This window comes from Equus caballus, chromosome 9 (assembly GCF_041296265.1).
Source record: "Equus caballus isolate H_3958 breed thoroughbred chromosome 9, TB-T2T, whole genome shotgun sequence".
Lineage (NCBI taxonomy): Eukaryota > Metazoa > Chordata > Mammalia > Perissodactyla > Equidae > Equus > Equus caballus.
The window spans coordinates 98,269,860-98,294,794 of NC_091692.1; the positions used below are offsets into that span (position 1 = coordinate 98,269,860).

General features: G+C 56.6%; 3 protein-coding genes and 2 long non-coding RNA genes across 22 annotated transcripts; 2 read left to right on the forward strand and 3 right to left on the reverse strand.

Moving 5' to 3' along the window:
- Nucleotides 1–3,333: 3,333 nt before the first annotated feature.
- Nucleotides 3,334–4,764, reverse strand: LOC138915624 (uncharacterized). The gene is made up of 3 exons (XR_011421706.1): nucleotides 4,625–4,764; nucleotides 3,445–3,541; nucleotides 3,334–3,350 (listed from the first exon to the last, which is right to left on the reverse strand). It is a non-coding gene; the product is annotated as an uncharacterized lncRNA (long non-coding RNA).
- A 3,435-nt stretch (nucleotides 4,765–8,199) lies between these two features.
- Nucleotides 8,200–10,519, reverse strand: TMEM249 (transmembrane protein 249). Its single transcript, XM_023648347.1, has 6 exons — nucleotides 10,459–10,519; nucleotides 10,002–10,229; nucleotides 9,520–9,614; nucleotides 9,208–9,403; nucleotides 8,774–8,859; nucleotides 8,200–8,505 (listed from the first exon to the last, which is right to left on the reverse strand). The coding sequence occupies exons 1-6, from the start codon at nucleotides 10,517–10,519 to the stop codon at nucleotides 8,320–8,322; spliced, it is 852 nt and encodes a 283-aa protein (XP_023504115.1). The 3' UTR covers nucleotides 8,200–8,319.
- Nucleotides 10,520–10,863: 344 nt separating this feature from the next.
- On the reverse strand, nucleotides 10,864–14,122 carry FBXL6 (F-box and leucine rich repeat protein 6). 4 transcript variants are annotated; one of them, XM_023649251.2, is made up of 9 exons: nucleotides 13,476–14,122; nucleotides 13,081–13,239; nucleotides 12,877–12,922; nucleotides 12,419–12,550; nucleotides 12,237–12,344; nucleotides 12,040–12,153; nucleotides 11,741–11,972; nucleotides 11,408–11,654; nucleotides 10,864–11,116 (listed from the first exon to the last, which is right to left on the reverse strand). In XM_023649251.2, the coding sequence occupies exons 1-9, from the start codon at nucleotides 14,120–14,122 to the stop codon at nucleotides 10,966–10,968; spliced, it is 1,836 nt and encodes a 611-aa protein (XP_023505019.2). In that variant the 3' UTR covers nucleotides 10,864–10,965. The 4 variants fall into 4 exon arrangements, 3 of the variants coding, with proteins under 3 accessions (XP_023505019.2, XP_005613473.4, XP_023505018.2); XM_005613416.4 differs by having other exon boundaries at nucleotides 12,859–12,922; XM_023649250.2 differs by having other exon boundaries at nucleotides 12,419–12,992.
- SLC52A2 (solute carrier family 52 member 2) lies at nucleotides 13,950–16,749 on the forward strand. Of its 15 annotated transcripts, none has more exons than XM_070222593.1 (6): nucleotides 13,962–14,089; nucleotides 14,711–14,955; nucleotides 15,070–15,206; nucleotides 15,576–15,940; nucleotides 16,038–16,161; nucleotides 16,268–16,749. In XM_070222593.1, the coding sequence occupies exons 2-6, from the start codon at nucleotides 14,826–14,828 to the stop codon at nucleotides 16,478–16,480; spliced, it is 969 nt and encodes a 322-aa protein (XP_070078694.1). In that variant the 5' UTR covers nucleotides 13,962–14,089; nucleotides 14,711–14,825; the 3' UTR covers nucleotides 16,481–16,749. The 15 variants fall into 15 exon arrangements, with proteins under 15 accessions (XP_023505067.1, XP_070078694.1, XP_023505066.1 ...); XM_070222595.1 differs by having other exon boundaries at nucleotides 14,023–14,089; nucleotides 14,715–14,955; XM_070222600.1 differs by having other exon boundaries at nucleotides 14,043–14,089; nucleotides 14,711–14,870.
- Nucleotides 16,750–23,536: 6,787 nt separating this feature from the next.
- LOC138915623 (uncharacterized) lies at nucleotides 23,537–24,692 on the forward strand. The gene is made up of 2 exons (XR_011421705.1): nucleotides 23,537–23,673; nucleotides 24,479–24,692. It is a non-coding gene; the product is annotated as an uncharacterized lncRNA (long non-coding RNA).
- The last annotated feature ends 243 nt before the right edge of the window (nucleotides 24,693–24,935 follow it).

Below are 24,935 nucleotides of genomic sequence, written 5' to 3' on the forward strand. Positions count from 1 at the left end.
ACCCCTAAGCACATGTTACAGAACAAAAACCACATCAAGGCACATCATAATCAAATGATGAAAGGAAATATTAAAGGCAACCAGAGGGGAGAAAAAAACCCAATGCATGCTATGTACAAAGGAGCAAAGATAATGACGAGGACAGACATCTCAGGGAAATAAAACAAGCTAGCAGATGGTGCAGCAACCTCTTTGAAGTCTTCTTTAAAGAAAAACATCATCAACCTAGAATTCTATGCCCAGTGAAAATATCTCCCAAAAACTTAGGTTAAATAGACTTTTCAGACTCACAAAAGCTGAAAGAATTCATCACCAGCTGACCCTAATTATAAGAAATCCTAAAAGCAGTCCTACAGACAGAAGAAAATGACACCAGGTGAGAATCTAGATTGCCACAAAGGAATGAAAGGTATGGAAATTGTAACTAAGCGGGTAGATATAAAGACTTTGTTTCTTATTATTTAAAAGAGGATCAACCGATTAAATAAAAAATAATGTATGTGGGATTTGTAGTATATGCAGAGGTAAATGTGTGACAAGATAGCACAGAGGCTGGGGCGGGGCTGGGGGTGGGGTGGACAGAGGGGAATGGAACGTCGCTCTGCCCAAGTTGTTACTGTGCTTGTGAAGTGGCATAGAGCACTGGAGGGTGGGCTGTGATAAGCTGAAGATGCACACTAAGGAGTAGAGAAACCATTAAAATAGCACAGCAAGAGTTACTGCTAATAAGCCAACAAGGAAAAGAAATCATAAAAATTCTCAATGAATCCAAAAGAAGGCAGAAAAGGAGGAAAAGGGAAACAAGAACAGATGGGACACATAGAGAACAAACAGCAAGATGGTCAATCCAAACCCAACCACATTGCAAATCATATGAAATGTAAATGATCTAACATCCCAATTCAAAGGCAGAGATTGTCAGGTTGTATAAAAAAGCAGGACCCAGGGCCAGCCCTGTGGCCTAGTGGTTAAGTTTGGTGCTCTCCACTTCAGGGTCCCGGGTTCATTTCTCCAGGGTGGACATGTAGCACTTGTTGGTGGCCATGCTGTGGCAGTGACCCACATACAAAATAGAGGAAGATTAACAACAGATGTTAGCTCAGGGTGAATCTTCCTCAGCAAGAAAAAAAACAAGCAGGACTCAATTATATGCTGCCTACAATAAGCCAATCTTAAATACAGAGACTTAAAAGGCTAAAATAAAAGGACAGGAAGAGATATACCATATAAACACCAAAGAAAGCTGGGGTGGCTATATTCATACTAGACAAAGTAGATTTCTGAACAAAGAGTATTGCCAGGGATTGAGAGTGTCATTTCAAAGAAGGTTAAACTCACAGTGAAGGCAGGACTGCAGTGCCAAGACAGACCCTGGGTGAGAAGGAGTGAAGCCCTGACATGGGAAGGGGACAGCTGGGTGGATGTCCCTGAACATCTTTGACTTCCAGACCCCCTAACCCTCTGGGCCTACAGAAGTGCCACCCACCGATAAGAGCATCCTCGCCTTGAAGAGATGGAGAGGCCATTCCCTCTCCAGACCAGGTGTTACAATGTCCTCAGGGTCTGTCCCCACCTCCTGCCATGAGGCATGTGACTCAGTTAAAGTCACAGCCTAACACAGCAGAGCACGTGCTGTGGGCGAGGAAAGAGGAAGAGCCGTGCACCCCAAATAAGCCATGTAGTGGGTTTAAGAGTGTTCTTCAGAAGATATGTCCAGGAGGGGGTACTGCTCTAAAATGTCCAGCAGGTGGACCACATGGGTCCAGGAACCAACGGGTGGGAGCAGGTGTGGCTCCCCACTGTCCCCCCAGTGACCCACTGGGAGTTTGGGCTCCTTGTCCCACAGCTCCCAGGTGGTGGGTTTAGATGTCCTGGTCCCAGAGGAGGACCGCTTCTGCCAGGGGACACAGCCACAGTCCCACTGAGCTGAGGGTCACAGCCACTACCAGGGCACTCTGGCTCCCTGTGTCCAGGACCAAGAGGCCGGAAGAGGAGTGACCTGCCCAGCAGGGGAGCTGACCTAACCATTGAGAGGAGGCAGGGCCTGGGACGGGACAGGAGCAGGGAGTGTGCCCTGCTGGCCCACATGGCTCCTCCCCTGCCTGCTTCTGGCAGTAAACAGACAAGTGTGGTAGGGGGCGAGGGGAGTGCGGGGCGGATCATGGAGATGAGACCCTGAGTGCCCAGTGCAACCCCACCACCCACTGTGGTCCAGAGCATCTATGAAGAAGTGGATCTGAGCAGTGAAGGGGGGACTACAGTGGATGTGAAGACACACCACCCGCTCTCCCTTCTGGGAGAATTGGTTGCCCCAGCTGCTGAGGGTGCTGTCACCAGGCAGCCCTTGGGGATTGTCACAGCTGCAGAGCCATCTCATCTGGAGCAGCCACATCAAAGACTGTACAGAGGCCGGGGCATTCTGGCCATGGCAGGACAATTCTGATGGGTCACCTCAGCTCAGGCCTTCTGGAGGTCAGCTGAGGCCGTCCTCCTGGGCTACTGCTCACCCAACCCTGAACCCCACCTAGCATTCTCACCCTGCCTCCCACAGAAATCCACCCCAAGGGCACTCCCTATAAATACCCTCCTTCCTGGAGAGCCAAGCTGGGGCATCTTTATTCTGCTCCTTCAAACACTGGCCACCTGACACTCCTGGCCCCCCTTCCTGTCCCCTCCTCACTTCTGTCCCCCCGTCTCCTTGGAGACATGCTTTTGGGCTTGGCTCTCTCTGTGCTCTCCAATCGCAAAGTCCTTGGAAACAATATGTCCAGACCCGCCTCTTGTCTCTGATGGCCCGATTCACTACTTGCCCCAAAACACCCTTCTTGGAGTCCCACCTGGGGCCTGTTCATCCTGGGGGGGGCTGCCCAAGTCTCCATTCCAGGTACCCTATTCTCTGCTTGGCCCCCCATCCTTAAATCCCTGTCTCATCCTCCCATCCCAACTTCCCAACCTTGACAGGACTTTAGCCCCAGGCCAACCACTCCTCTCTGCCTGTGGCTGCTGCTTTCTTGGAGGCCATTGTTAATCACCCCGCCCTGGGGTTAAGCCCCCCACCCCCATATTGATTTGGGCTTGGTCATGGGGCATCAGCAAGAGTGACACAAGCAAAGGCTTGGTAAATACATGCTCTTGTAGGCTTCACTCTCTGTAAGGCTCCTCCTGGATGCCCACAGCCATGACATGAAGAGGTCGGGCTGTCCGTTGAGGAGAGGCTGTGCAGGGTGTCCTGTAGGATGGGAGGCCCTCTCAGGCAGAGCAGCCCCAGCTGACCTCCCAGCTGAATGCCGTCACATGAGTGACTCCAGCTATACCACACGGAGCAGAACCGCCCAGCTGAGCCAGTCAACCTGCATAATTGGAGAAATAATAAGCTGTCATTATAAGTGCCTAAGTTTGGGGGTGGTTTACACAGAAATAGATGACCGAGACAGAAGTTGGTACCTGGAGGTGGGGTGCTGCTGTACCAAACCCCAAACACAAGTGTATTGGCTTTGGGACCAGATGGCAAGCAGAGGCCTGACGAGATTGTCAGCAGAGCCTGGAGAAAGAGGACCATGTCAGTGACAAGTCAGTGAGGCTGCTGCCTACAGTCACTTGGAAGGCAAAAAGGTACCTAATGAACTGGTTATAGGTAAGGAGAGTTCTGGGAAAATGTGAAGTTGCCTGTTATGGGTTGAATTGTGTCCTTCTCCCTCAAAAGATGTGTTGATCCTGGACTTGAGGCCTAAGCTGGGTGCTGTGATGAGATGAGATACTGGGGGTCTTGGGAGGGGCCAGAAGATGGGCTGCCTATATTCAGGGCCCCCACGAGCCTCCTGGTGTTCACATACTTGGCAAACTCCTTCCACAGTGACTCTGGGCTTGCCCACATGACCTTACTTGGTCACTGGGACATTAGTATGATGGGACATTAGTATGATGACGCATGCAAATGCTTAATGGGATGGTGGCCCATTGCATCAGGTCCTCCTGTAACACTCCCTCCCAGAAACCAGTAGCAAGATAGTGTGCTGAATGATGAGAGAGAATGATGATGGAAAGAGGCCCTGGAGGATGGGCATCGTCTTGGACATTCTTGCCCCTGCTGACCTCCCAGCTGATGCAGCCACATGAACTATCCCAGCCACATGCAAGTAGTAGAACCCCCCAGCCAAGCCCAGCCAGCCCACAAAATCATGAGAACAAGTAAATCAATGCTGTTTTAAGCCCTTAAGTTTAGGGTAGTTGGTTATGTAGTAACAGAGAGCTGAAGCCCCTTGTCCTTCACCCCTCCACTCTCTGCCTTCCCAGCTCAGGTCCCATGGTCAAGAATTATAATTACTCCCTTGCCCCTCCAACTCATATTTTCCTGGCTAAGCCCCAACTCTTGTTAGATCAAACTACCACCTACTCCAGACCTACATCCAAGCAGCAAAACTTTGCTGGAGAAAAACATAAAACCATGCTTAACTGGTCCTTTAACTTTATAACACATTTCTAGTGGGCTTTGCACACTGCCAGACAATCTTGTATACTTTTCTCATCCAGTTACCCTCCCATTCTCTGGGAAGACTATTTCATACCCTGTCTTTTTTCCTTGAAACCTCCTAATTGCCACCACCTCCCACACAAAGCTAGTAACCTTCTTTATTTAGAATCAGGAGCTTGGTTACAAGTGTTAGAAAACTCCAGGGGCCAGCCCTGTGGCCGAGTGGTTAAGTTCCTGCACTCCGCTTCGGCGGCCCAGGGTTTTGCTTGTTCAGATTCTGGGCGTGGACATGGCCCCACTCATCAAGCCATGCTGAGGCGGCGTCCCACATAGCACAATCAGAAGGACCTACAACTAGAATATACAACTATGTACTGGGGGGCTTTGGGGAGAAGAAGAAAAAATATATATATTAGCAACAGATGTTAGCTCAGGTGCCAATCTTTAAAAAAAAAAAAATCTCCAGATAACAATAGCTTAAACCTTAGAAGTTTTTCTCTTCTGCATAGAGTCCATCATAAACCATCCAGAGTTGGCATGGCAGCTGCAAAGTCATCGAGATCCACCATTCTATCTTGTTGCTCTGCCATCCTCAATACACACATTCTTCTTCATGGTCCAAGATGGCTGCTTGAGCTCCAGTAATCATGGATGCGTTGTAGACCACAGAAAGAAGGAAATGGCAGAGACAGGCAAACTCCTCCCTTTAAGGACACTTGTGGAAATTACACATACTGATTCTTACATTGCATTGGGCAGGAATTAGTCTCAAGACTACCTATATCTATCTGCAACAGAGGCTGGGAAATGCAGTGTTTCTTCTGTGGGACCATATGCCTAGCTAAATGTGGGGGGTTCCTTGCTAAGGAACAAGTGGAAGATGGACAAGAGATCCTGCTCCCCCCCCCCGGTTTTGTTCCCAATCCCCTCCTCTTCTGCCCAGCCAAGAACTTTTTTCCTGCAAATGTCCACTGCCACCTACTTCATAATAAACACCTCTTGTTAGGGCCATTCCCACCTGCACACCAATAATATGCCTTTAAAAGTGAACAAACAAGAAGACCTCCTTCCCTTAAGCAGCCGGCTTGTCTCTGCCCTTGGCAGTGAAACTCCCTGTGTGATCTCCCCCTGCCTCCCCTCTCCCCCCATCCTCTCCATCCCCACTCCCCACTCTTGCTGAGCTGCTCAGCCCCCCTCCCTGAGGCTACTCCTAGTAAGCATCTATCTCACTGGCTCCCCTCCACCCCTCTCTAGTTTTCTGGTCCCCCTCCCTCTGCGGGCCTGTCCTCTGCCCACCCTCTGCATGTCGGGTGCCAGAGCTCCATCCTTGGCTCATCTTGCTCTTCTCTGTCCATTGTACTGCCAGGAGACATCAGGACCTTGGCCTGAGGGACCTCGTGTGGGATGATGGCTCCAGATCTCTGCTTCCTGCTCCTGCCCCTTCTCCCCAGTGCCTCCCTGCCTTCTCAAAATCTCCCCTAACTCAGACAGCTTGATTCCTCAATCTCTCCTCCCCAGGACCAGCAGCCCCAGTAGCCAGGCCAGAAACCCCAGACTCACCCTGAATTGCTGTCCTTTCCAGCCTGTATCCAGCTTGCCAGCAAATTCTGTCTGCTGTGAACTCAAAATGTAGCTCAGACCTACTGGTGGTCCTCTCTGTTTCCCCCTGCCCCTACCTGACGCCCAGCTACCCTTCTCCTCCTGCACATTCCTGCCACCTCCTGGCCCTTCCCACTCCCTCCAAGGTCATGGTACATTCTGCTTACAACTCCCCAGTGGTTTCCCATTGATTCCTGCCTTCCAGGTCCCCCTCTCCATTCTCACCAGCCAGTCCCCCTCCAGCTCAGGACTGCATCATGCCCTTTACACTTCCTGTCCCTTCTGCCCCAAATGCTCTCCCCCAGAGCTCCACATGACCTCCAGCTCCTGGTAGCAGCTCAAATCCTGCATCCTCAGACTTGCCTGACCCTCTAGCTAGAAGGACTTCACCCCTCCTCCAGCCACTTTGGCAAAACTTACTCCTCCGTCTATGTCCCCCTTAGATCATCAGCTCCAGGAGGACAGGGACTTTGCCTGCCTGGGTGAGACTGAGTCCCCAACTGGAAGCCTTTCTGGTGATCTGAGAAGCCTCCTGGAGCCTGAGGGGCTGGCATTCTAACCCCTGTGCAAAGCCAACAGGCAGCCTGGGTGCCCCACGCACTCACCCAGCCAGCCTAGCTCTCTGGCCCACACCCCACCCCATATCTCCCCACTACATTGTTCCCCAACATGTCCCAACATCTCCACTGCTGGGCTCTGCCCACCATCTTGAGCCCATCCCCCAGTAAAAGCTGGGCACTGCCACTCTGAGGAAAACTTAGACCCCATCTTCTGAGGGGCAGGGGTCCCTGTACTTGTGCCATGAATAACAACTGCTCCCTAGGATTGCCTAAAGTAATTCCAGCAGTCCCTGGACTCTGCCCCAGAGACAGGCAGGGATGCTGGTGTGCCCACTGGGTTTGGCCAGCTTCAAGATTGAGAGTCAACCAGTGAGTAACTCTGAGCCATGAATCCAGGCAGGGCCAGTTTCATGGGCACATAATCTGGGCAATCACAAAATGCCCCAAGCTCAGAAAGACCCACACTTGGTTTAATGCTCTAGCATTGCCTTCTGGAAATTCTTAATAACTTTTTAACAAGGGGCTCTGCATTTTCATTTTGTGTGGAGCCCTGCAAATTAGGCAGCTGGTCTTGATTCGAGGGCCACTCAGCTGGCACAATGCACAAAGACTTGGGTCACCAGCATGGCCCTGAGGGAAAACGCTGACCAGGAGAGCCAGGTGGATAGTGCCAGGTGCCACTCCTGGATCCCCATGGCCCACCACTGCCTTCTCTGTTCCCACAGCAGCTCCCAGCTCCCAGCTCCCAGGAGATGGGAACACCCACTGGACAAGGGAACATGGGACTGGGGTTCCAGAAGGCACATGGGTGCAAGCTCCACAACATGGTGGGTCTACCCCTCACCCCCAGCAGGCCTTGAGCCCTGGCCTAGGGTTCTGCAGCCTCCTCCCTGGGAGCTATGCCGCAGGACTTTGGGAAGTGTCTAACCCAGAATGCACCCCCAGGCACAGGGCTTGGCTTATGACTGTGCCCATCCCATCACTCATTGGACGAGTAACAGGCACCTAACCTGGACTGGACCAATCAGATCTGACTCCTAACTTATTGGTCAGCATTTCTTTTTTGTTTTTTTTGGGTTTTTTTTCCTGCAGAAGATCAGCCCTGAGCTAACATCTGCCACCAATCCCCCTCTTTTTGCTGAGGAAGACTGGCCCTGAGCTAACATCCATGCCCATCTTCCTCTACTTTATATGTGGGATGCCTACCACAGTATGGTGTGCCAAGCGGTGCCATGCCCACACCTGGGATCCGAACCGGCAAACCCCAGGCCACCAAAGCAGAACATGCACACTTAACTGCTGCACCACCGGGCCGGCCCCTGGTCAGCACTTCTGAGGCCAGCTAGGACCAGTTCAGTGCTGCTGGCCAAGATGGGTAAGTGTGTCCCATACCTGTCCTATGGTGGGTCTGACCTCCTAGAGACCTGGCTGCTCATCACCTCACTCCCACCACTACCCCCATTTTCCAACCCAAAGTCCGGGAGTTGTTCCCTGAGGCCCTGGGAGGTGTGCACCAGGGGAAGACCCTGGAGCGGGAGCCCCCCACCCCTCGAAGATGAAACAACCAGCTGGAAGCAAGAAGCATCTTTACTGAGAGGAAGGCCAGTGGTGGGGTAGGGGTGGGAGATTGGAGGGGAAGGGAGAATGTAGCCCTGGGTGGGGGAAGGATGGGGTGCCAGCCCGCAGCATCTACACGTCCAGGTCGGACTGAGAGCCCTGCTTTTCGTAGGCGCCGGTCTTGCGCAGCACCACGCCTGGGTTGAAAGTGGTCCCCAGCGGCCAGTGGCGGACCACGTGCCGGTAGGACGTGGCTAGGTAGTCGAAGTAGTTAATGTTGAGCTTCCGGGCGATGTGACGGCCCAGGTATTCCATTTGCTGGGGGAACGGGTGGCGGTCAGCTCTTGCCTGGACAGGAGAGGCCCCGCCGCTGGCCACTGAGGCGTCCCCTCCCTTGCCAGGCCGCATCTCCAGCCCTGCCCTTCAGCCCCAGGGCCCTCTCCACGGGCTCCGAGCGGAAGTCTGGGCTAGGACCGCGTGGAAATAGCCCCACCTTAAGACCTTAAGCAGAGGGAGGCGTCAAGCTGAACCGAGGCGGGGAGGGGAGTGTGTCTGGGGATCCGGGGCGGGCTGGGACGGGACCCACCTCGTAGCGCTCTGAAAGCTGCACCAACACCAGCGGCTCCAGCTTGTGGCCGCACAGAACCAGCTGGAAGAAGCACCTTCCGTAGGCTGGTGAGGGGCAAGCAGCTCAGCCCGGGGACCCTAGGGGACTGGGCTCCAGGGGGCGGGGACTCCAGGGGGCGGGGACTCCAGGGGGTGGGGACTCCAGGGGGTGGGGACTCCAGGGGGTGGGGACTCCAGGGGGCGGGGCTCCAGGGGGCGGGGGCTCCAGGAGACAGGGTTTGCACTGGGCCGAGACTCCAGGAGGCGGGGGCTCCAGGGGTAGAGACACCAGGGGGCGGGCGCTCCAGGGGACCGGGCCGTGGGCCAGTTTGCCGGATGACTCGCCTTACTCTCAAGCGTCTTTCCCTTCGTTTGCACACCCTCCCCCACTCCGCGGCCCGCCCCGTGCGTCACCGTCCGAGTTGAGTGCCAGGCGCAAGTAGATCAGGTGCATGGGTCCCTGACACACTGTGCGGCCCTCGATGGAGAAGTGGTACATGCCGCGCGTGTGGTTCAGCACCAGGCGGCGCCGCGGCAGCGACGAGATCATGAGCCACAGGCCCACGCCCACGCCGTACGCGGGGAAGCCCCAAGTCTCCTGGTTCTGCACCTGCGGGCGCCGCGGGGACCTTCTTAGCGGCCGAGGGGCGCGGGGAGGGGGCGCCGAGCGGTGGGCCCGCCCCCCAGAGAGGGAAGGCCGTGGGACGTGGGCCCAGGAGCTCAGACCTGACTCAAGAAGCCGAAGCTGACGAATAAGAGGCAGACGACGAAGAGCAGCGTCCCCTTCCACAGCGTGTCCAGGTAGTACTCGAGCACGAAGACTGGGGACGGTGTGGCGGCGGCGTGTGAGGACAGCCGGCCCCTGCTCGCAGCCGGGGGTGGCAGTGCCAGGGCTCGACCCGGAACAGCCCGCCCCACGAAGGGCTCGGGGCCGTAGTCAGCGTTCCGCCTGCAGTTTCTGGGCCGGCGCCGCCACGGGCCAGCCCCGCCACGGGCTCTGGCCCCGCCCCCGCCCCGCCTAGATCCCGCCCCTCGGTCCCGCCCTGTTCAGGTCTCCGCCCCCGCGTCCCGGCCCCGCCCCCTCCCCGTTCAGGTCTCCGCCGCCTCCCCGTTCAGGTCCCCGCCCCCGCCCTGTTCAGGTCTCCGGCCCCCGTGCCCCGGCTTCGCCCTGTTCAGGACCCGGTTCCCCAGCCGCCGGCCGCGCGCACCATTGGGCTGCTGCTGCGTGAACGGGTAGAAGCTGTTGTCCTTGAGGCGCTTGGCCAGGTGGCGCTCGGTGCACAAGTGTCCTAGGGCCCAGAGCTGGAAAGGCTTGCCGCTGGAGGTCGTGGGCAAGCCGGTAATCCGGCCCTTGGGGATCTGGATCTGGTACAGGCGGTCGTCAACTGGGCGGCTCGTCTGCTGCCACCGCCCTCTGCCCACAGTTGCGCTCTTACCTGGGAGAAGAATGCCTCCAGGGCTGCGGTCCAGGAAGGAGCAGGAACTCAGGCAACCGTCAGGGGAGCGCCACTAGGTGGCGATCCAGGCTGGGCCCCGCCCGGGGTTCTAGAAGCTTTGGGCGGCAGGTTCTAGAAGGAGCCATTCTGTGACCACGACCCTTCTCCAGGGGGTCGCTTGGCCAGGCCTGCGGTGGGCGTGCACTTCCCGCCTAGTTCCCCATCCCACCGGGGGCCTCCTGTACAGTCTGGTTCACAGCCCTCACCTGAAGGGTGGGGTGGCGGAACATTCCAGGCCTAAACTGGAGGAAAGTCTGTAGGCAGGCACTCCACACCAAACCTCATGGCTGAGCAGGACCTCCCCCTCTCCAGCAGCACCTCTGCCCTGGTCAGAGCCTCACATACAGCCACGGACAGCTCACCTCAGTGGCCCCGAGGGGGGGACACGCGCACACACACATACACACTCTGACCAAGATTCGGGCCCAGGGGTGAGCAGGCAAGGCACAGCCACAGGCAGACTCAGGAGCCCCCTCTCACAACACATAGGCCTGTGGTTCAGCTCTAGCCCAAACCGGTTGTCCCTTAGGTACAACCCCTGTCCCCTCACTCCCACCCCAACGACCACACAGAGTTCCTGAAAATGTTTTATTATAACAAAATGCTCAAAGATCCAAAACTGGGAAAGGGAGCAGGGCAGGGCTCGCTGGCCCAGGGGTCTGGGGTCTGGAGCTGCCTAGCTGAGGGACGGGAGGCTGGTGAGCAGCTGCTCCAGGCACCACTGCACTTCCTCTGGGCCCCGATAGGCCCGCTTCAAGCCCCGGGGAAGGCAGCGGCAGGACTCCAGGTTGAGGTACAGCAGGCCTGGACAGCTGCTGATCACAGAGCTGTGGGGACAGGATAGGCCATGGGGAGTTGAACCACTGGCCCCCAGGCGACGCAGGCCCCTGTAGGGCTGGGCCAGGCTAAGGAGCCCTCTCTGCCCATGTACCACAACTGCCTCTGCCACCCACAGCCACTGAGGCCCAAGCCCAGTCCCATTGGTATCCCCAAGACCAATCCCAAGCAGGGGCTTGACCAGTATGCACTCCCCTTTCGGACCCCTGGAGCAGGCAAGCCAGGCAGGATAGGGAGGCAAGCCACACTGGCTCCAAGGGACTGTGGGAAGGGGTGCTAACCTGACAGTGCTTGGTGTGACCCGGGTGCCCCTGAGGTTGAGGGAGCACAGGGCTGGGCGTGAGCCCCCAGGGATGCCTGAAAAGGCAGCTAGGGCGTGATCCAGGTCCTTCTCGCTGAAACCCTGGCCACTCAAGTCCAGTTCCCTCAGCGTGTGGCACCACTTCTGGGTCAATAGGGCGCTGCCCTCCTTAACTAGAGTCAGCCGGTCCGACATGCCGTACAAGCCCAGGTGAAGCTGCTCCAGCTCTGGAGGTGAGAGGGGTGAGCATGAGCTGCAAAGTGGGCAAGGGTCCCCACATCCCACCTGCCCAGCCACCACCCAGGGAGCTGACCCTGACATGGCAGATCACGCAGGCCAGCAGGCGTGATGCGAGCACAGCCACGAAGATCCAACAGGCGCAGGTTAGGGGAGCCATGGAGCAAGCGGCCCAGGACCTCATTGCTCACAAAGTTGCAGGTGGAGCTGGCGAGGCAGAGCTCCTCGAGGCCCGGGAAGCCTGGGCCAGGAGTCACCACTCGCCCGGAAGGCTTAGGCAGCCACATCAGGTTTAGCAGCCGCAGCACCTGGGAGCAAGGCCCAGGCTGCAGATGGGGAGGGGGTGACGGGTGGGAGAGGTGGGGCGTCAGGTACCTGCAGCTGAGGGCAGCCTTGCTGCAGGGCCTCAACAGGCAGCTGGAGCGGAGTGCTGTTGCGGTTGATGCCGGTGCTCACCTCCAGGACCTGGAGCTGGGGGCAGCAGCTGCCCTGCAGAGGTTGGGGAGAACATGGGGCCAGTGGCCAGGCAGTCCCTGAGCATCCAGCTCTGCTCCTGTCTGTCACCAACCTACCAGCAGCGCACCCAAGATGGCTGTTGTCTGGGAGCTGTAAGTCAGCCACAGCTTTTGCATTCGGGGGCCTGCCTCCTCCAAGAAGCTTACCACAGCCGTGGACTCCACCTGCGAACCCAACACAGGGGTACCTGTCACCGCGGCCCAGGCTTCTTTGGGGCTCCTGGGGACACAAGGCTCACCATGGAGTGCTGTATGTCCAGGCTGTGGAGCTGGGGGCAGGATTTGGCTAGCATGATCAGAGTGTCAGGGGTCACACCATGGCAATCAGAAAGCTTGAGGAAGGTGAGCCGAGGACAGGACTCGCTAACCAGCTGTGGAAGACAGAGAGTCAGCCAGAATTGGGGGAGGGCAGGCTGTGGTCCATAAAGGAAAGAAACCAATGGCTCGTGCCAACCCCATTTTACTGCCTCAGCTATGACCTCCTTTCTGCCCATGCCAGGCCCACTTAGGTGCTCCCATCTCTGACACCTCCCTGCTGGAGGAGACAACAGGAAAGGAGAACCAGGCAGGCATCCCCATGGGGCAGCGGTGGGCTCCAGGGTGCCTGACCCACTCCCTGGAAGTCCTGGGCAACCCGAGAGTGTCACGGCTGGTAGGCAGGGCAGCCTCGAGCTCTCACCTTCAACACGGGGTGTACCTGGGACTTCCAGTGGATGAGGGTCAGCCTCTGGAGCTGTGAGAACCTGGGCCGACAGCAGAAGCAGAGCTGCAAAGTGTTCCCACACTGCCCCTTCTGTCGGCGTCCTCCCCACCCTGGTGCAGGGAGAAAGCAAGGGGCCTGGAAGTTTTGACATACCACCCAAGTGGAGTGAGGGGACAAGGAAAAGAATAAACTCCTCACCGAGTGGGCATAAGCCACTCCAGGGATGCAAGGAGCTTCTTCTCGGCCTTGGCCTCGCCAAGGGCGGGGCGGCCAGCCAGCGGAGGAGACAGGGTCACGGTGTGCCAGAGCGCGGGCTGGGAGGCGGCCTCGTGCCAGCGGCGGCACACGCGTGCAGCCCTGGGAGAAAATCTCTGCTGAGGGGCAGGGTCTTTCGTGGCCAATACCGCCCCCACACCCCCCACCTGCTGACGCTATGGAGTTTTCTATGAGGAAGGACCTGCCCCCGCAACTCTCACAGCGCTGTGGACACCTCAGCTCAAAGTCAGGCCTCTGGGGCTCCAACTGAACCTCCTGTGAGACTGCGCTGTGGGTCAGCCTGAGCCATGCCACTGCGCTGGGTCGGCCTGGGGTACCTGCCGAGGAAGGGCATGGGCCCATCGGTCGCCACCAGCAGCCCGAAAATCTGCAGCAGGATTTCCAAGGGAATGCGGTCGCCCCAGCCCGCGTCGGGCCCCTGCGGCGCCTCAGGGGCGGGCGCGGGTCTGGGCTTGGCTTTGGCTGCCACGGCGCAGGTCCCCGGGGGCCGCAGCCGCTGAGCTCGGCGGGCAGCGCGCCTGTGCGTGCGGGCGCGGGCGGGCCCCGGGCCGGGCAGCACCAGCAGCATGCTGTCCGCCTGCAGCAGGTGGTACCCGGAGCCGCTCGGAGCCAGCCGATCCCACCACCAGTCCTCTGCCGAGCGGCCCCGCGCCATGACCGGCGGCGCGCCCCGGACTCTGCGCCGGGCCCCCCTGGCAGCCCCGCGAGCCATAACCACCAGGCGCGCTACACAGCCGGCCCCCGAGGAGCGGAAGGGGCGGGGCTGGCGACGGAAGGGGCGGGGCCTGGCTAGGTGTGCCCTCGAAAGGGGCGTGGCCTGGACCCCGGGCCAGCACCTCCCCGCCGGCTGCGCACTCGACTTCCGGGGCGGGGCTTCCGGCGGCGGGCCATGCCGGGGGCGGGCCGGCCAGCCGCGTCTTGGAGTTCCGCGGTGAGTAGAGTCCGCGCTCCTGCCTGGTCGCATCCACCGGCTTCCCCGGCTCTGAGCTGGGGCCGCGACCCTGGGCCAGAGGCGGCGCCCTCGCAGCGGGGCGGCCGGCTGACCGCCAGGTCGGGGAGCGCGCGGACCGGGAGGCGCAGGGACCCCCTCGCCCCGCTGCTCCCCGCCACCCACCGGACCCAGCGGGGGGCGGTGCCCGCCGCGGCCACACCCGCTCAGAGCCCGACGGGGCCCAGGCGGTCCCAGGTGGGCGCCGAAGCCGCAGAGGTGTGCGTGGCGCCTGAAGGGTGCCCTTGTCCCTGGGTCCTTGGTCTCGTGTCCGTCTTGGGGTGAGGGTGATGGTGGTCTCGGCAACTCAGACCCTAAGATCAGCTCTTCCCGTGGGGTCGTGGCGCCTTAAGCACGGCTTCCTGCTTCTCTGCCTGCCCGCCTTTCTGTGTCGTCATCCCGACACAGGCGGCCGCTGCTTCTTGGTATGTTTTGGCCCCTCCTCCTCCCCATCCCCCACCCCCGGACACTCCCCCAGTTTCCCTGGTCTCGGCGGTCTGGCCTTCCTCTCACTCGGGTTCTGTGTCTCCTTGTGATCCTGCATGCGTGTCTATTTCCTTCAAGCTAGAAGAGATCTTCAGTTCTTAGAAGAGCCGAAGCGTCTTCTTTGGACCTAGGCGGGGAAAGAAGAGCTGGCTGTGACCTTTGCCCTGTCTTGGAGGGCCCAGCCTTGGGTTGAATGGCAGCAGCGCCGCTGGGCCGTCTGGTGCTGACCCACCTGCTGGTAGCTCTGTTCGGCATGGGCTCATGGGCTGCCATCAATGGGATCTGGGTGGAGCTGCCTGTGGTGGTGAAAGACCTCCCCGAGGGTGAGTGGGCGTGTGCAGGGAAGTGCAGGGCAGGTGTGCCCCGCAAAGTGGGTTGCAACAGCTCTTGGTCCCTTAGCATCCTGCCCCTGACATGGCCTCCTCCTTTCTTTGCAGGTTGGAGCCTTCCTTCATACCTTGCTGTGCTTGTGGCACTGGGGAACCTGGGTCTGCTGGTGGTGACCCTGTGGAGGCGGCTGGCCCCGGGCAAGGGCGAGCGGGGCCCCATCCAGGTGGTGCAGGCGCTGAGCATGGTGGGCACAGCACTGCTGGCTCCGCTGTGGCACCACGTAGCGCCGGTGGCAGGGCAGCTCCATTCTGTGGCTTTCTTAACGCTGGCCTTGGTGCTGGCACTGGCCTGCTGTGCCTCTAATGTCACTTTCCTGCCCTTCCTGAGCCACCTGCCACCTCCTTTCTTGCGGTCCTTCTTTCTGGGTCAGGGCCTCAGTGCTCTGCTGCCCTGTGTGCTGGCCCTAGTGCAGGGTGTGGGCCGCCTTGAGTGCCCGCCAGCCCCCATCAATGGCACCCCTGGGCCCCCCCACCACTTCCCAGAGCGTTTTTCTGCCAGCACCTTCTTCTGGGCACTGACTGCCCTTCTGGTCACTTCGGCTGCTGCCTTCCAGGGTCTCCTGCTGTTGTTGCCATCACCACCATCCATACCCACAGGGGCCCCAGGGCCTGACCTGCGGATGGGAGCCCCAGGAGTGGAGGAGGAGGAGGAAGAGGCCTCGCCGCTTCAGGAGCCGCCAAGCCAGGCAGCAGGCACCACCCCCAGTCCAGACCCTGAGGCCCATCAGCTGCCCTCCACGCGCAGTGCCTGCCTGCTGGGCCTGCTCGCTGTCACCAACGCACTGACCAACGGCGTGTTGCCTGCTGTGCAGAGCTTTTCCTGCTTGCCCTATGGACGCCTGGCCTACCACCTGGCTGTGGTGCTGGGCAGCACCGCCAGCCCTCTTGCCTGCTTCCTGGCCATGGGTGTGCTGTGCAGGTACACAAGGGGCCCCAAACCATTCAGGGGGTGGAACTTAGGGATAGGGGCTGGGTTCTTGTGCGGCCAGCCCTGAGTTTCTGCTCACCCCTGGCAGGTCCCTGGCAGGACTGGGTGGTCTCTGTCTACTAGGCATGCTCTTTGGGGCCTACCTGATGGCGCTGGCAATCCTGAGCCCCTGCCCGCCCCTGGTGGGCACCTCTGCAGGGGTGGTCCTTGTGGTAAGTACATTGGGGACACAGAAGCAAAGGGGTGGCACTGAGGAGGGTGTTTGCCCCAGAGCTGGAACATCTCATGCTCAGCCTGCTGCCGCATCCATTCCGCCAGGTGCTGTTGTGGGTGCTGTGTCTGGGCGTGTTCTCCTACGTGAAGGTGGCTGCCAGCTCCCTGCTGCATGCGGGGGGGCGACCGGCATTGCTGGCAGCTGGCGTGGCCATCCAGCTGGGCTCCATGCTTGGTGCTGTCGCCATGTTCCCTCCCACCAGCATCTACCACGTGTTCCACAGCAGGAAGGACTGTGTGGACCCATGTGGACCCTGAGCTGGGGCAGCAGGGACATCACTTGGCCCCACCTGTCTTCAGGCTGAGGCTGCTATAGTGCCTGAGTACCTGCAGCCCAGGGAGGCCCTCCCTATGCACGGGCACACTTATGGACGGACACCTGCACACTCCACGGGAGACTCTCGTGCTTCAGGCCAGGGTAGGGACCACAGAGAAGGCATGGAGCCAGGGCCTGACAGCAGCTGTAGACTTGGCCCTGGGCCTGGGACCTGTTGGGATTTGCACAATAAAGCATTTTTATTCCATGACTTGGAGTGTTAATCCCTGAGGGCACCTTCCCAGTGCAGATAGACCTCCCCTGGGCTGGCACGCTGGCCTGACCTGTTCAGCAGGGGCTGGCCACCCCCAGGCTGCTCTCAAAGATCCTGGGGTCATGCCCTGTGAGTCCAGGACTCTTGTCCCCCCAGCCCCAGAAAACTGCCCAGAGGGAGGGCGAAGGCCAACCTCCAGGGCTGGAATCCGAGCCAAGGGCCTGCATAGGCTGTGGTGGTCAGAGACAGCCTGGTGTCCACTCAGTGTCAGCCCATCTGGGATCTCCAGCTGAATGGCGGGGCCTCTTCCCAGTAGGGCCACTGCTCCACAAGCATCTCAAGGCTGCATGGTGGGCTGAGCTAGCTGGGCATGAGGGTCAGGCCTGATGGGCTGTCTCCCGCTTTGTGACCTGAGCATGGTAGCACTTCCCCACTGCTTTACGGAAGGATCCTGCCAGGCACAGAAGGGGTTCAATGAGTGGGACTTAGAAGAGACAGAGGCATAAAGTTCCAACCAATCTTGGGTGCTTCTGCTCAAGAGCATTGCTCCATCCTGAGCCACCAGGGTTGTTTGTAGCTTCTCTGATAAAACCCCTGAAGGCCCAAAGCCTCTATTCAGGCGGACGTGGCAACTGCTGCCTTCTCTCGGGGCCGCTTTCAGATGGCCCCTGGCCCTGAGCAGCGTTCACCTGCCCCAGCCCTGGGACAGCAGTCTGGACCTTTGCTTGGTGTGTTCAGGGAGCAGGGCCTCAGCACCGACCATTGTCTGCCCTGGACTGGGTGGTTCTCCTACAGAAAAGTCTTGAGGGGAACTGGCATGAGCACCCAAGCAAAGCAGGAGGGCGAGGATTCAGATTTGGGAGAATGTTCAGATGGAAGCTGCAGTGAGGCAGGGGCCTGGGCTTCTGCTGCCTCCTCTGCACCTCCTGGGCAGGCAGGAAGCAGAGACCCCTGGGGGATACAGGCTTCCCAGGGGAGTGTCCTGCCTCCATCCAGTGGACTGGCGTGGCATTGAGACCTCTTTCTCAGAAAGGGCCTCACTTCTCCCTGCAGCCACAGGAGCAGGGAGTATGGGCAATGGGAGAAAAGGCTGCTGCCGCTGTTGTTCAGCTCCTCCCCATGATTGTTCTGGTCTGCGGATGCCCTTTCTAAACTTCAGAAGCCACCTGCCCTTGACTTGGCCTGCACGTGAGCCTTTGAAGGCCTCTTCCTGCCCCTTCATCTTCCCCTCCCCCCTGGCTTTGACCACCAGATCCTCTGGTCTGGGGTTCCATCAAGCGTCAGGTTGGGCCTGGCTCCCAAGTGGCTCAGACAGCCCAGCCCTGAGGGCAGGAGGCCACCCGGCAGGCCCTAGCCTTCCAGAGTGCTGACCACTAGGAGGAGGATTGGGGGCAGTGGCAGCCTGACATGGCTGTTTGCCTTTAGGGGATGGGAGCCAGCAGGTGGGATGTGAACTGAGGAAGCCACCTTTGGTGACGGTAAGTGGAGATTCGTAAGAAGGAGGACAAGGTATGGCCATGGGTCTCATCGCACCCTTCCAGCCCCCTCTGACACTGCCCTCATCTCACATCAGCACCCCTCTTCCACTCACCCTGGGCCTGAAGCTGGTGGAGGTTCCTCCCAGTTCCTTCCTGCCCTCCCTCCCATTGGGCGACGATCAAAGGTCTTTGTGGAGCCTCTGCTCTGCCCACGTGTGTGTTTGTGCCAGGTGTGCCAGGCCCGAGGGCCATGGAGGAGAGGGGCCCTGTGGGACATGCATGGTCTCCCGGAGAGAGGGGCAGGTGGCCCTGAGCCCAGGGCCAGGGCTGGAGGTGGGCAGTGTGAAGAAGCTGCTGCCGTTTGAAGCGTCTAGGGCCTTCCTGTCAGTGCTCCTTAGGAAACAGGTCAAGGCCAGAATAACAAAGGGAGGAAGGCACTGCAGCCCTGAGTCCTTGAGAGTCCCCTGCATTCCCTTCCCACTCGTGGCTGCCCAGGGCTGAGGCCAGACGCCAGGGTCCCTCGGAGCTGAGCCCTGTCCCCAGTGCCTCTTCAGGGCACCTCCAACTAGACAGCAGGTGGTCAGTCGCTCTGAGGTTCACAGTCCTACCCAAAGCTTCTCTCAGACACAGGGCTGGGGGGCATTTGAAGGAGACCCCAGAGAGGAGGCAGTGGCTGAGGTAAGACCTAAGACACCTTATTGTCCCCAGAGGGCAGTGCCCTGGGTGCCAGCGAGGCCTCAGCCATAGGGCCCAGTGTTGTCTGTCCCACCACCAAGAGCAGGCCTCTCAGTTCCTAAAGACCACGGGAGGGCTAGCCGGGGCCTGGCCTGCCGTGCGCAGCTTCCTTTCCAGGGGTGAAAGAATGGTAGTGTCCCTTCGTTTGTGTCTGTTCAGAGCCCCCACTGCCTGGCTTGGGGACATGGGACAGCGGTCCTTTAAGGGGCTTTCTGCCCTCGACAGAATTCAAAGGGACCTCCTAGCTTCCATGGCACCAGGAAATGGGAGTGTGGGATTGGCTGGGTCCCTGGCCAGGGATTGGGTGCAGGTCATCAGCAATTCCAGAATCAGCCACTCTGGCCATGCCCACCTCGTCTTGGGGAAGCTCATTGTCCACCTCCATGGGGACACTTTGGCTTCCTCCACTCAAGCACTGGCCTCATTGTCTCTACTGCGCCTTCCAAGGGGCTTGGAGGCCACTAGGGTTCTGGTGGAGTGTTAATCAGAGGACCCATGCTCCCCAACCTGTGGCTGGGTGGGTCACCCGGCTGATCCAGTCATGGGGCCCATCCTCCTGCCCACAGTGACTGAACTGGGAGGCAACGCCCCTGTGGAGCAAGTCAGAGTCCACCATGAGATCTGTCTTGGGGGTATCAGTCATCCTGAGAGCTGTAAAAACTACCCAAACTATTCAGGGAGCACATCTGAGAATGAAGCAGAGTGAGAGATGGAGAGAGGCAGAACCCTGACAACATCCTGGGCTAACCTCGATCCAGCCACACCTGAAGCTAGACCCCTTGGACTTCCATGTTTTGTGGGCCCACAATTCCTTGCTTGTTTAAGCTCACAGATGAGGGAGTGGTGAAACCCTCTCTTGTCCCCTCTTTGAAACATTTGGGACAGCACAGACCTTTGGACATGCAGCAGTGGTCCATCTTTCCTTGCCTGGGGTAGAGTGAATCATTCTCTTGGCAACTCTCCCTGACATACTCCCTACGACCCCTCCCTCTCCAAGGCCTCCACCTCAAGCTCCCTAGCATGGCGCTTCCCTAACCTGATTCTGACCTGCAAGGGAGCGTTCCCTGGGCATCTGGTCATCTCAGAACACCTAGAGCCAGGCCAGGCAGAGAAACAGGCAGGGCCTTCCTCAGCTGGACTGCCCAGACAAGGCCTCCAGGGGTGCTCTCAGGGCACGTCCTGGGGAAGCTTTTTTCCATCTGCACACATTATCAGCATTTTAATTTGATGAAAGACAAGCTGCAAGCCAACCTTGAAATTCCTATCCTTTTGCAAGGGCAGTGGGGAAACTAAGCTAATTAGAAGGCAGATTGAAAAAGATTCCCTACCTGGCCCCTCCTTGACACCCCTGGGCCACCCCTTGATATTCCCTTTGAAAAATCATTCTGTGGACGGCATTTCCTGAGAGTGCTGAGTGAGTGTGTGTTGTTGCTCAAAGGGGTGGCGTGCCAACTCTCTACATGCGAGTCACTGGGAAAGGCAGGCCACCCGCATCAACCCCCAATGCGGACATTAGGTCAGGCGTCCAGAATGTGAAGAAATGAGAATGCAAGGGCTCTCTGATTCCAGAGCCAGTCACACCTGCAGAGAAGAGAAGATGTTTACACTCCGGACAAAAGAATCCAGAGAGACGAAAGCAGACCCACAGTGAAGTCTGGGGTCTGGGAAACCTCCCTGAGGAGCAGAGAGGGTGAGAAAGAGAGACACCTGAGGGGAGGCAGCTGGCGGTCCCCCAAGGAATCAGGGACTCAAAGGGAACTAGTGATGAGGTGAGCGTGGTGCTGGGAGCCTGGAGCTGTGGTCCTTGCCCTCTCTGGTCTCCTCAGCAGAGAGCAGGGTCTGGAGTTTGATATCGGCTCAATACAAGGTTATATAAGGGAAGCCGAATTGTAGAAAAGAAACCATATTGTAACTTTGAATGACCTCTGATTAACTAACCCCGACATGCTCTGTAGATTTTATGGCTCCTCCCAGCTGCGATAAGATGATAACTTTGTTCTTTTGAGTTCCTTAGGAATGTGATGACCCCTGGGCAGAGAGCCCATGCTGATAGCCATCATCCACCATCAAGGACAACTGAAAGATCACGGTATAGGGCGTTTCTCTGGTCTCTGATGCACAGCCAGTAAAACAAAAGACTGTCAGGAACGGAGACCAGATGTCTGCCCCCACCTGGAGGTCAGATGGAGGCCCCACTGGGATTAGGTCTATTTTTCAGGAACTGTTAAATCTTGGGTCATCTGTACTTCTTATCCTTTTGGTCTGATACTTGATTATAAAATGTGCCTTTAGATGTTGTTCCAAAACTGTTGAGCAAGGTACAAAAGTTCTAATAATGCAAAATGTCAACCTGAAGTTGGGAACAAGAGAATATGCCCAAATGGGTGCTAAACAGTTTCATTCCTCTAACCTGGATCTATGCCCTGATTCAGCAGGAAGGAGATAGATGGGTCGTCACTCCAAATCCCCCAAGAATGAGGAATGACAAAGGAATAGGGGGATTGAAACGGGCAAAGAGTTAGCCATTGATGATTAGGTAACTAGGAGCTAAAAGTTTTTTTCTCCCTTTTGTAAGTACTATGCTGTTCAGGCAATATGCTATCTGACTCCCACTAGGCTCCTATAGATGACATCTCCCTGGAGCCTGGGTCACCATGGTAATGAGTGTTTGAGCTGTTTTTCAGGAATTAGAACTCCTTGTCCACTTCAGGCTGGTTCAGATTACTAACCCGTCAACTGGGCCTGTGCAGATGTCCAATAAGCAACCTTTTGATGTCAAGAGACTAAAAACTCTACCCTCAGATCATGCTAACACCACCATTTTGCTCCCTTGCAGGTCAGACTCCTGTGAAGAGGAGTCTGACTACACTTGCGCAGATCAATTACCTCACCTCTCCTCACCTCCAATCATCTATCTCCACATTTCAGACCACCTTGCCCCCTACCCCATAAATATCCCTGAGTCCTCATTTGTGGGAAAGCAGATTTGAGACTCATTCCCTTGCTTCCTGACCTGGCTGCCTTGTGATTAAACCCTCTCTCTGCTGCAATCTTGTCATCTGGGTGTTTGGCTTTCCGGGTGGTGGGCAAAAACAAACCTAGTTCTGAACAGCTTCACCTTTCCTGAGGGTCTGCCATCCTGAGTGTGGATGGCCTGGCTGGCCGGGTCCCTCTTCCAAGCAGGTAGTGTCATGGAGCCTGACTCCAGGGCTCTCAGCATGAGGAAAATCACACTCTTTATTTTTCTGAATGAAGAGCCACCATCCCCCTCCTCCCCACCCACCAAGCCAGTGGTCAGCCAAGCTCAGACATTGCTGGACCTCCCCTCTCCATGGATATGCTAGAACCATCTGGGGCTCTGGGCAAGGTGAGAGGTGGTCTGACCCCTAGTCTTTGGGAATTGCCATGGAGCTGGTGCTGAAGCAAACTCGGGGGACTTGAATGAGGGGTCTGAGGGCCAGAAAATTCATGGAACTGGAGGAATTGGGGCCAGAGGATATGGGAAGTGGGGGACTAGTCTTAGCACACAAAATTGGGATTCTCTGCCCAGTGCACATAGACAAGCCAATTAATTGCAGCATCAGCCTTTGGGAAAAGAGAGCAGCTTTATTCTTAGAGATTGGTCTGCAGGGAGAACAGGGTGCATGTGCCCTCAGATCTGTCTCCCCAGTTCAGGATTTGGGGCAAAATTTAAGAGGTTAGGGAGAAAGGGCTGCACGCGGAAATGCTGGTGGGGCAGGCTTTGATTGGTGGGCTTCAAGCATTTATGGTAAGGTTCTAAACTTTTATGATGAGGCAAGGAAGAAATTTGAACACCGGATCTTCCTGAATGAGGTACCCTTCACTTCTGGTAAGAGTCTGACTTTCAAGTTCCAGTCATTTCCTCGTCCTTGGGTTCTGTGGGAAGAAGGATCTTTGGTTCTGTGGTCATTTCAGGTCACAATCTCTGCTTTTGTGCATGCCTGGGCTGTGTGACTTTGCAGATTTTCTGAATGGCAATTCTTAATCACTCTGTTGAAAAGAGATGAGGTCAGTTGAACTGGTCCTGGAGAGCCCACAGTTACACTAGGTACTGGGGTTACTGGGAGTGGGGCTTGGGGGTCTGGGGAGGTGGTCTGGGACTGAGTGGAATAGAGTTCTTTCTAGGGGGACTGAGGATCTGGGAATCCTGGGGACTGAAAACCAGGGGCACTTGGGGGATGGGGCCTGGGATGTGAAGAAAATCTAAGACTTTGACTCAGCAGAGCAGATTACCGGGGTCTCTAAGGAAAGCTATGCTCTGTTTAGAGGGTCTCTGATTTATAAGGTCGGTGCCTGTCATTGTCTTCAAGCTATTTTACAACTTTGTGTTTGTAGATAACTAATAGCAATGTAAATAATTCTTTCCTATAGACCAGAAAATGAATTCCATCCCCTGGAGGTTCAATTGATTTCCCTCCCCTAGTTATGGAAAAAGCCGGTTTTGTATCCATTTATAAGTTAATTTCAACATTCCTTTATTCCGCATAGATTTATGATTCTTAGACTTCTCCTCTGACGCAGTTATAACAGTCCTGGATCCCTTATTAATTAATGACTTAAATAAAATCTTTGCCATGCGTTCATTTTATATCTGCATAAGAGCTATGATTTTACCTTTCCTGAAAGTTTTCCTGCACAGTGTCGGACGGCTTCCACTGAGATGCCACAGTTCACCTGACAGAGCGGGGTGAGTGACGTTTCCTGAATGCGTGCCTCACAGACTAAGCTCAGGCAGGTCTCTTTTTGGTTCCTAGCGGGGAGTCTGAAGTGGCAATAGAATTATGATTTTCCAATTGTAATTTTTCTAATTCTAATTTCCTCTCAAATGATTTTGTGGGATTTTGTTTTGTTTGTGGCCAATAAGTCATTCCCTGTCACTAACAGCAATGGAGCAATGGTAGGCCTTGGTTTCATGGTCTGACCACTTGGTGAGCTCTGTAAATGGACTAATGGTTTATAGACATCTAGTGTCTACTGGGTGGGAGATAGTGAAGAATCTGGATTGTTAATCTTTTTCTTTTCTTTTTTTTAAAAAATATTTTCTTTGGGGCTGGCCCCGTGGCCGAGTGGTTGGGTTTGCATGCTCCGTTGCAGGCGGCCCAGTGTTTCGTTGGTTCAGATCCTGGGCACGGACATGGCACTGCTCATCGAACCACGCTGAGGCAGCGTCCCACGTGCCACAACTGGAAGGACCCACAACGAAGAAGATACAACTATGTACCGGGGGGCTTTGGGGAGAAAAAAAAAAAAAATTTTCTTTTTTTCCTTCTTCTCACAAAAGCCTCCCGGTACATAGTTGTATATTTTCAGTTGTGCATCCTTCTAGTTGTGGCATGTGGGATGCCGCCTCAGCGTGGCCTGATGAGCAGTGCCAGGTCTGTGCCCAGGATCCAAACCGGCGAAACCCTGGGCCACCGAAGCAGAGAGCACGAACTTAACCACCCGGCCATGGGGCCGGCCCCTGGATTGTTAATCTTTAGTTTGTTTTTTAGCTATTGTCATTAAAGAGGCTGATAGCCAATTTGAGCTGGCAGAAGAAAGAATCAGCAAATTTGAAGACAGGTCAATTGAGATCATCCAGTCTGAGGAAGAGAAAAAAAAAATGAAGAAAAATGAACAGAGTCTCAGAGTCCTATGGGACACCATCAAGCATACCAAATATACACATAATGGGAGTCCTAGAAGGAGAGTATAGAAAGTAGAAGAAAGACTATTTAAAAATAATGGCTGCGGGCCGGCCCTGTGGCCAAGTGATTAAGTTTGTGTGCTCCCCTTCTGCGGCCCGGGGTTTTGCCAATTTGGATCCTGGGCATGGACATGGCACCATTCGTCAGACCATGCTGAGGCAGCGTCTCACATGCCACAGCTGGAAGGACCCACAACTAAAAATGTACAGCTATGTACCAGGGGGCTTTGGGGAGAAAAAGGAAAAAATAAAATCTTTGAAAA